Here is a 9,279-nt window from a genome sequence, read left to right as displayed (position 1 = left end):
CTGGGGTTGTTTAGCCTGGAGAAAAGGAGGCTGAGGGGAGACCTCATCGCTCTCTACAACTACCTGAAAGGAGGTTGTAGCGAGGTGGGTGTCGGTCTCTTCTCCCAAGTAAATGGCGATAGGACGAGAGGAAATGGCCTCAAGTTGCGCCAGGGGAGGCTTAGATTGGACATGAGGAACAATGTCTTTACTGGAAGAGTGGTTAAACATTGGAACAGGCTGCCCAGGGAAGTGGTTGAGTGACCATCCCTGAAGGTATTTAAAAGACGGGTAGATGAGGCGCTTAGGGACATGGTTTAGTGGGCATGGTGTTGTTGGGTTGACGGTTGGACTCAATGATCTTAGAGGTCTCTTCCAACCTTAATGATTCTATGATTCTAGTAAGGACACACTTAAAACTGAGACTATGCATCCCAGCAACTTGCTGAAACTGTGTATTTTGGACACCACTTAGAGAGTGAATGAACTTACAGGCTATTTCTTCTTCAGCTATAAGCTTATGAAGTTGCTACCCAGAGTTCATGATTCCAGATTCTTTGCCAATACCAGCACATTAAGCACTCCATTTTAAAACTAAGTTAACTTTCCTATATTAGGCTGTTATATATCTTCAAGATAAGAAGAGCTAAGTTAAGCACAGATCATCACTGAACATTTTTCCTCCTAAGAAGGATCCTAAACTAACTGAAAGACTTGACTACTACTGTCTGTCTGTGCTAAGTCTGGAAACTGAATACTAGAAAGAAGTCGGAGCCAACAGAAAATGCTGCATTTAACATCCAGCTGTATTAATTACTGCTTTCCTCCTAAAAGTGAAAGAGGAGGAAACAAAAACAGACAAAAGCAGTGTTCCAACACTCTGCTCCTAAATTCCTCCAAGCTTTGTAACAAGCCTTCCAGTACTGCTGTGTTTAGGATCACAAGAGGTTGCCTGCCTTCCTAGATGAGCCACAGAGAAGCTCTCCAGCCTTGGATTCAGCCACGTACCCCCTTGGGATAAGTGCATGCGACAGTATCCCACTAAAGCAAGGCTTCCAAAGGGGGCACAAGAAATTTTAAACCTAAGTCATTAACACCCCACTGCCTTGTCTCAGCCCATGCCCAAGAAGCACGCATGACCACGTAAACAACAGCTTGGCTTGAACTTTGTCCCACAGGTTTTATTCCAGGCCTTTGACCTACGCTCATGGACAGAGAGGAAAATTAAGTTGACAATTTAGCTCCTATCACCTCTTTCCCCAGAAAGATCAGGCAACATTATCAGAGAGAATTACAACATAAACATAATGTCCATGAGGCAGGGGCCAAGGAACTGCACCCAACTGCATTTACTGACGTGCTAACCCCATCTCTGAGCACTGCAGGGAGGAGGACGCAGGGAGACACTGCAGTCTAGGTGTGCATACACCACTAGCACACTTCAGCCTAAAAGGACGAAGGCGCCTGACGCCAGAAGCAAAGATTTGATTAATTAATTACTCAAGGGTGCATACCTCAAAAAAGGCTCAGTTCTAGTATGTCCTCATTTAGAACAAACCCCAAATGTTTTTTAGTTTGCTAAGCTTTTCCTTGTAGCATCCTCCACACTGGTACTTTTAGTTTATCCACTGTCCTCAAGTTTTAGGAAAATAAACATCTGTTGAGACCAAAAGGAGAAGTGTCATGAGCAGAAGCAAGGCAAAGTCTGCTGGAAGTGGTTCACTAAGTCGATGGAGACCTGTGATTCTAAGACGAAAAAGCATTTGCAGAATCTCACTGGAGAAGATTATGGTTTAACCTTTTGACTCTGTTCAGAATCAGAGAGCTCAAAATGCCGACAAAGAAATAAATGAATCAAATAAGGGCAACACTGAGTGAGGGCAACAGGATGACTCCTCCAGCTGTACTTGCTATGGTAACTTGAAACACCAGATACTCTATGGCAGAGGAGTTGTAAGCAAAATCCTCCAAGTTTACTGACTCTCCCTCTCCCTGGAGGAACAGGACAGAAGGTAAGGGTTGGGAGGAATGGGTTTTACTGGAATACAAGTCCCAGGTGGCAGAAAGCTCCACTCAAGTTGTCCAGAAGTACCCAAAGGGTATTTGCATACACAATTCGTTATTTATGATATTATGCGGGAGTGGTAAAGAAAAGTTTTTTCCACTCTCAAAACAGAGGAGGAACAGGTCTTCAGACAGAAAGCCATTTCAAAAAATAAAGCTGTTGTATTTCTGTTCTCACTCAGAAATACCACTCACTACATAAAGCAGAACGTCCCATAAACACTCTTACCAGTGCAGTCATAGCACAGCAGTTTCAAATGCCATTGCAATTGTCAAGGCAAAACAATTGCCAAACTGAGTTTTTACTCATCTTTTTACTTCTTGGACAAGAGCTGTGGTATTTAATCTATCCTTAGAATTCAAGCTTTACAACACTAGGCAGTTTACCAAGAAGATGAGTAACTGAGCATGGGTGGGCTCATGAACAGCTGGCCTCCCTGAAGAGGCCATGCCCTCTCTTTGGTGCACCACCACCTGCCTGCCGTCCCCATCCCACATCCTTATTCTCCTTGCAATAGGCAGAGGGAAAGCCCAGATGAAATCCTCATCTGCAGCCAACTTCCCCCCCAAACCCAGGAGATAGAAATGATGCAACTGGCCAGTGAGCAAGTCAAACAACAGCACCACAAGCAAGGCATTGTGCAAGCTCAATTCTGCAGCTGCCCTCTAACGTGGCGTCTCCACGATGACAGCCACTGGCAGCACAGTGCAGTTTATCTCAACAGGAAGAATTTCTCAATACTCAAAATCGTCTGCACAAGCAATCAGTAAACAGTTTGACTGGGTCAAGAACAACAACTACTGAAGAGTTGCAATTCTCCGTTCTGTTAGAATTTTAGATGCATAGTGTCTTTAACCCATCTTTTTCCATTAAAAAGTCTGCTTATGTACTTTGCTTAATTATTAAACACTTAACAGCTGGCAGCATCTAATCCACCCCTACCACAAGCCTAGCATCTTACCTAAGTTAGTCTCTACGTAGATCTACTGTCATACCTACAGAACAAACTAGTTTAGGTTTTGTCACAAAAGGGTTCAAGAAACTTCATAATGAAATGCTGTCAGTCACATCAAATTAGAGAAGACTTACTGCGTACCCAACTTTCAGTATCTCACGCACAGCTATGCTCAACTTACTACGCTTCACAGAAATGAAGTTTTCATACTGAAAGTTACACTCAATTTAACTTGAACGTTGGGATCTTTATCTTCTTTAATTCAGAATACCAAGATGCACAAAATGGAGACACGACGATCTCCACAGCGCAGATTATCTATTTGTCCTCAGAGCACAGAAAGGGACAGAACAACTTCTTGGAGCAGATGGAGGTTTAACTGGGTAGCAAAGGGAATTATAGCATCAGTCTTCAACAAAAATCTTTCCACAAGATAGCAGATGATCTCAGAATCCATCACTAGCTCATCATTCATCTCAGGCTTCATCATTAGCAACTTTCTATGGTTAATTAAGATTTTTTTCCCTCCAGGTACTAATTATGGCTATGTAGTTGCTATTTTGCTGTACACTGCTACGTAGTTCGGTGAATCATTCTAATGACTATAAAAATGATACATCTGGGTCAATAAAGAATTCTGTTTCCAAACCTCTGGAGACAGTGATACAATGAGTAGTTTGTGTTTTACTCAGATGCAACTTAATTTTACTATTAGACTTTTAATCATGAGGAATTATCACTTATAAACATCTACTTTGAGCCATAGTTTTATCCATTTTGTAGTGATTTCCTTGTGACGTCAACATTGTGATACCAGGATTAAAACATTATTTTCTGATGCTTACAGAGAAAACTCTTGCTGACACACAGAGCTCAATTGGTGCACTTGCTTATATGATACTCATGCTTGATTTGCAACACAAAGAGTGGTGGCACTCCTCTCTCAAAGTGCTGTCTGAGTTTTCTGAAGGACAGACTAGAGGATCTGCCCTTATAATCCTGTAAGAGAGAAAGTCTGAGGACTTCAATGACACATCTTTTGGTAGCAAGGGACCTCAAGAACAGAAGAGACCTTCATGACAAACCAAACAGCAGATCAGCATTTCACAACACCACAAGCTCTTTTTCAACTTCTATGGCACTCTATCCTATTGCTACAACTGTTCCCTGCCTTCTCCTGATCTATTTTTATATTAGGATTGATCTATTTTTATATTAGGATATAAGGAAATATATTTGACAGTCTAAGGCAAGATACCGTAGCAAGAACCACTCCTGCTGCAGAAGAGGAGGTTCACATGACAGTCTGTAACACCAAGAACACAAGCCTGCGGGGAGAAAAGGACACATGCTTGTTTCCCTTCCTTCTGCATTGCACAATCTTCTTGAGGTTTATCAAAGGTATTCCTCTGCAAGCCAGAAGAAATCTGAGAGGCAGTCATTTAGAAAGGAAGTCAGATGGCTTCCTTTATTTTCTTCAGATTTCAAAGCAGTCGGTCAAACTCACAAGCATATTTGCAGGCCCTTGTAAGGTTGGCAGTGATGATCCTTCAAAACACAAACCAAGAAGTCCTAATGATGCTCTCTAGATCATATTTTCTGTAAGGAAAGCAAGAAGAGAGCGTGTGCTTTATTCCCTGATATGTAACAGCGAGCTTGCTCCATCCTGCTGCAGTGCTCACCTCTCAATGCTCACTTGCACTTTGTTGCAATGTATTAGACGTCCAGGCAAGTATGTACAGAAAAATTCTACTGTTTTGCTGCAACAGCTTAGTTGCCACTTCCAGGTGTCCATTTTGTCTCCATTTAAGTCAGTAACCGCAGCAAAGGATTGTCAGAAGAAATGTTTTAGTTATTTTAGTGCACAGTCCAGTTACCTCCACTTGTTACCCTTGCTGGCAGAAAAGCGTGTGCCACAGTTTGCCTGATATTTCCCTTTTAATGAGGTAAACCAATTTTAATTCCACGTGTTTACTATCAGTTGTCAAAGATGGAAAAGCCATTACATGGCTTAAAGAAATCCAGAAAACTTCTGTGGCACGTACCTCACCCGGCCATGGTATACATGCATAGATGGCTGCATCCAAGATGCTTTAAATAGGGCAGGGAAACTGCACCCTGGGCTCTCCTAACTACGAAGGAAATTCAGACATTCACATGCAAGACAGTCAACCAATATTTGCTCAGATAAATAGCATCCTCTGTATTCCCTTCAGACTTCCTGCAGAAACTGTGCACCTCTGCAGCACCTTCCCACCTCCCTCCCCACAGCACCATGCCTAAAACATTTCAGGTGGCTGTAGAAATTCAGAGGCAACTTGACTTATCAGGCACATATGCTAGCCTAATTAGCAAATGTATTCCTCAACTAAAAGTTAGGCAGTACTACTTGATATACTAGAATTCTAAAGGGAAGCTTATTAAGCTTAAAGATCAGACCCTAATGTTTCAGTTTATGACACACTTAGAGGGAGAGAGCCTGAACTTAGTACTGATTTCCCCCCCCCAAGAAGTAAAATTCAAGTTGTACTGCTGAGTAGAAGCCAACTCCTCTCTCTCTCTATGCACACACTTCAAGCAGCTAATTAGGTACCTAAATAAACTTGACCTTTCCTTGGATCATCGGGTATGTACAACATGAAATGTCTTTGAAAGATACTTTCAGTAACTGTCATTATTTCATCATTGAAACAGTTTTAAAATGCTATGTCATTAGAGATAAAATTCGTATTTCTTGCTTTAATGCATTCCATGCATTCCCCTTTTCCAACTTCAAGGTTTTAGTTTCAACGCAAGGGAATGAACTCCCAACTTCCAGTCAGTTCTTTCTTGACGCTAAAGATCACTGGGGTGCACAACTTAAATTACCTTTCTGCAAGCCAGAAATACCAGGACTAGCAGGTTTTAAGCACTTCAGGAAGTGGATCTTTCCAACTGCAGTTACCAGCACCAGCTCTCCATCCGCTGCATAGACACTGCCTTAACTGCACTTGCAGCACAGCTGAATTTAACAGCAGAAGCCCATGAACTCCACTCTATGCACAACACGTGGGATAAAGCAACTGTTTAGGTTTACCACGGGTTTGCAGCCATCGTTTTCCTTTTTTCCCATTTCTACACAAGTGGCTGAAGTTAGCAGTAGCATGTAGCTTAATGTGGCTGGTGTTATTGACCACCTGGTAAAGCAGTGCACCATCGAAGCAGCCAGAGCGCATAGGTACAAATTAGGATTTTAAACTTAACATTTCTATCAGAAAACAGGATAAACTCTTCTCTCCTCTTCCTTTCACTGCAAATCTCGCTTCTGTTTTTAGACCACCTGATCTACACCAGTAACAGAGAAAGCTTTAATAGCACAGAACCCTTCCCAAGACGAAAGACCTCAGTCTTTCAACGGATCAGTACTGTTTCACTGAAATGCAGGTCTTCCCTAAGGATCTTCCTTTATAAGGATCTTTATGAGGACTGGAGCCATAGCATTGACTGTTGCCAACGCTGTGGCCACTATACCTTGTTGTTGCTTACAACCACCACCAAGCAGAGGACTAAGTCTCTGAATATGTCAGTGAAATTTTCCTGGCATCATTTTAAAAAGGCAAGTCTAGGAGCTTCACCCTGAGTGTATCGTAACGCCAAGTAAACTGTCAGAAATGCAGCTGAAATGGTGAGAAATGGACCCCCTTGACAGTACTACTGAAACGCATATGAAACAGGGCTTCAAGGATCTTCTTGGAATTGCAAGAACAATAGTAAGAGATGTATTTCTCTCCTCCTTGTTGCAGGATGACAGATGGCAGGTACCTGATGAAATCCTGATGAGGTAGTAATGGTAATATCCCCTCTCTTGGTAACATTACCAAGCAAATAGTGTGATATATATCCAGCAACTATAGCTAAGAAATTTCAGCCCCACTCTGACAAAAGGTCCACAAAGCTATTTGCCAACCCGTAGCAAAAGCTGAAAATATTACTGATTTGTTCCAACAACTACAGGCAAGCTACTTTTAAAATATATTAAACATATATAGCTCAGTCTAACTGCATAATAATCACTAGAAGACCTTAGCAACAAAAGGCAGCCTCAGCCTGCAGCACTATACCTGACTATGAAGTAGTAAGTCAATGCAATAAAGTCTTTGTGCCCACACTGATGGTCCAAAGTCTGACGAACCCAATGTCAACAAATGCCAGCAATGCACATGGCAGCCAAAACCTGGCTTTCGTGGAAAGAGCGTTGCTACTGGCAGGAGTCAACATCAGCACACAGCAGTATTCACCTGCCATGACCTGCATTGCTTTAAGTTCCCAAAGCTGCATGAACCACCAGCAACTGCGGTACCAACCCTGACAACACTAACATCTCTTAGCACAAAACAGAGAAGGTGGTCTTTAGGAATACTGACAAAGATTAGTGCTGACTCTCTCTTCCACCAGTGGAGCAGGACATGGTCAACTCCATCACACCTCTGTCAACAGATGCATAGGTAGACGCTGAGACCATCTTGATTAATGATTATACAGTTGAGCATTGACCACTTTAATTCTCCTGCCTAGCACAAGGCTGCTGTGGATCTACACATAAACATGCCAACATAAAAAACAGTATGCCTGAACTGTACCTTCCTCTACAAAAACTGTCTCCCCATATCAGATTCAGATCAATTTTTGATAAGTTACTGTTGTCTCTCCTCCAATTCAATTCCAGATCTTCTTTGAATTAACTCTATAGGCATCCTCCATGTTCCTTCTGCTTAACATGTGAAGTTCCTCCCCTTGAGGAAAGAAGGCTTTCTTCTTGGTTGAAGAAAGCCACGATCTGTTAAATGCGATCTTCATACCATACACTATACAGCTGGAGTTGCTCATTAACCCCTCCCCACTAACTCTGATTGCAAGCCTTCATTTACACACTTACCCAATCAACATAACAGAGTAGCCTCTGAATACAGAGGGCAATCTGTTAACAGTAAGGAAGGTTCAAAGTAGTAATATACCAAAATCACAGCATGACAGACGTGGGTAAGATACCAGGAAAAAAAGACTCTGGAATAAGGATAACACCATGCAGAGTATCGGAAGAATCATTAGAGCCCCCAACCTGGGGAAATTTTAAGGGGATTTAAGCCTAAGATCCATCAGATATGACATGACAGAGTTGATTTTGCCATAGGGCAGAGAAGATAGAAGAGGAAAGCCTTGTTTGCTATAGCATATTATAGAGTTGCCTGTCACGACAGCCAGCTGGCTTTCTTACTTTCCTAATCAGTGTGTATCCATCTGTTGGCTTACAAGGTACTTCAAATTAAGAGTTTTCAGGTAGGAATCATACTTTTCTATTCTCAGTTTTTATACTATCTAGTACAAAAAGGTCACAATACAGAACTCCAAAGATTGCAAGGAAGAACAACAAAAAACCCCAACAGAACAAAGAGCACCCCCCCCTCCCCCTTGAAAATAGCCCAGGAAGATAACTGAAGATTACATTTGCAACTTGACATTGAACTACTTTTCTGTTTAGACTGTCTTTCACAAGTGAATGTCTTCCAGCCAGTCCAGCTCCATCACCTGAGGAAGCACTTGCCAAGAGAAGCTGTATTCCTCACTTCCCAGCACTCTGCTAGCACAACCACGCAACTTGGACAAGGAGTTGAGTATCAAGCTACAGTTTAAGGCAACCTAACTTCAGGCCGACCTTCAAGAGACAGAGCAGCGTGCTATATTTGTCTGCTGCACAAGTCTTTGCATATCAATGCAAATAAAATTCTCGAAGTGCGATAGTGATTATTACTCTGCTATTATCCAGTTAAATCATAAGTTAATCCAGCTAATCATAAATTCAAATCTATTTCAAACAGTATCTAAGAAATTAAGTACATCACATCTACTTGGCAGAAATGGATAAAATGTGAACTATGACAGGCAAATAGGTCAAGGGCCAAGATTTACCGTAGGTACAGCAAAGCCTTTCAGAAGTTGCTCAGTTCCTTACCCTGGCTATTTGGGAAATAACCCACATCTTCATCTTTGGTTTCCACACTTCCATGCTGTAAGAACTGGAGAGGCATGGCCCAACTTTCCCCACAAAAAGCTGCCCTTAAAACTTGGGTCCCTACACCCCTTCTCATACGGTCCCTTTTTCTCCTTACCAACCTCCACCTTTAAACCCTTTCAACCTTGGGGATGTACAGGTGCCCAGATAAGCAGCTGGATGCCAAAATAACGGTCATATCATATGACCATCTTCAGAAAAAAGAAACATGTATCCTACAGTCTCATCATT

At 42.1% G+C, this 9,279-nt stretch overlaps 1 protein-coding gene across 1 annotated transcript in view; it reads right to left on the bottom strand.

Moving 5' to 3' along the window:
* Window positions 1-9,064, bottom strand: part of RHEB (Ras homolog enriched in brain) — a 36,250-nt gene extending 27,186 nt beyond the window's left edge. Inside the window, exon 1 of the mRNA XM_009322508.1 lies at window positions 8,989-9,064. Coding sequence (XP_009320783.1) covers window positions 8,989-9,064 — 76 coding nt within the window. The remainder of the gene's footprint in view (window positions 1-8,988) is intronic.
* Window positions 9,065-9,279: the final 215 nt, after the last annotated feature.

The sequence above is a fragment of the Pygoscelis adeliae genome, unplaced genomic scaffold (assembly GCF_000699105.1).
Source record: "Pygoscelis adeliae isolate BGI_AS28 unplaced genomic scaffold, ASM69910v1 Scaffold123, whole genome shotgun sequence".
Lineage (NCBI taxonomy): Eukaryota > Metazoa > Chordata > Aves > Sphenisciformes > Spheniscidae > Pygoscelis > Pygoscelis adeliae.
The sequence above is the reverse complement of the archived record's forward strand: the minus strand, read 5'-3'. Positions and strand labels throughout refer to the sequence as shown.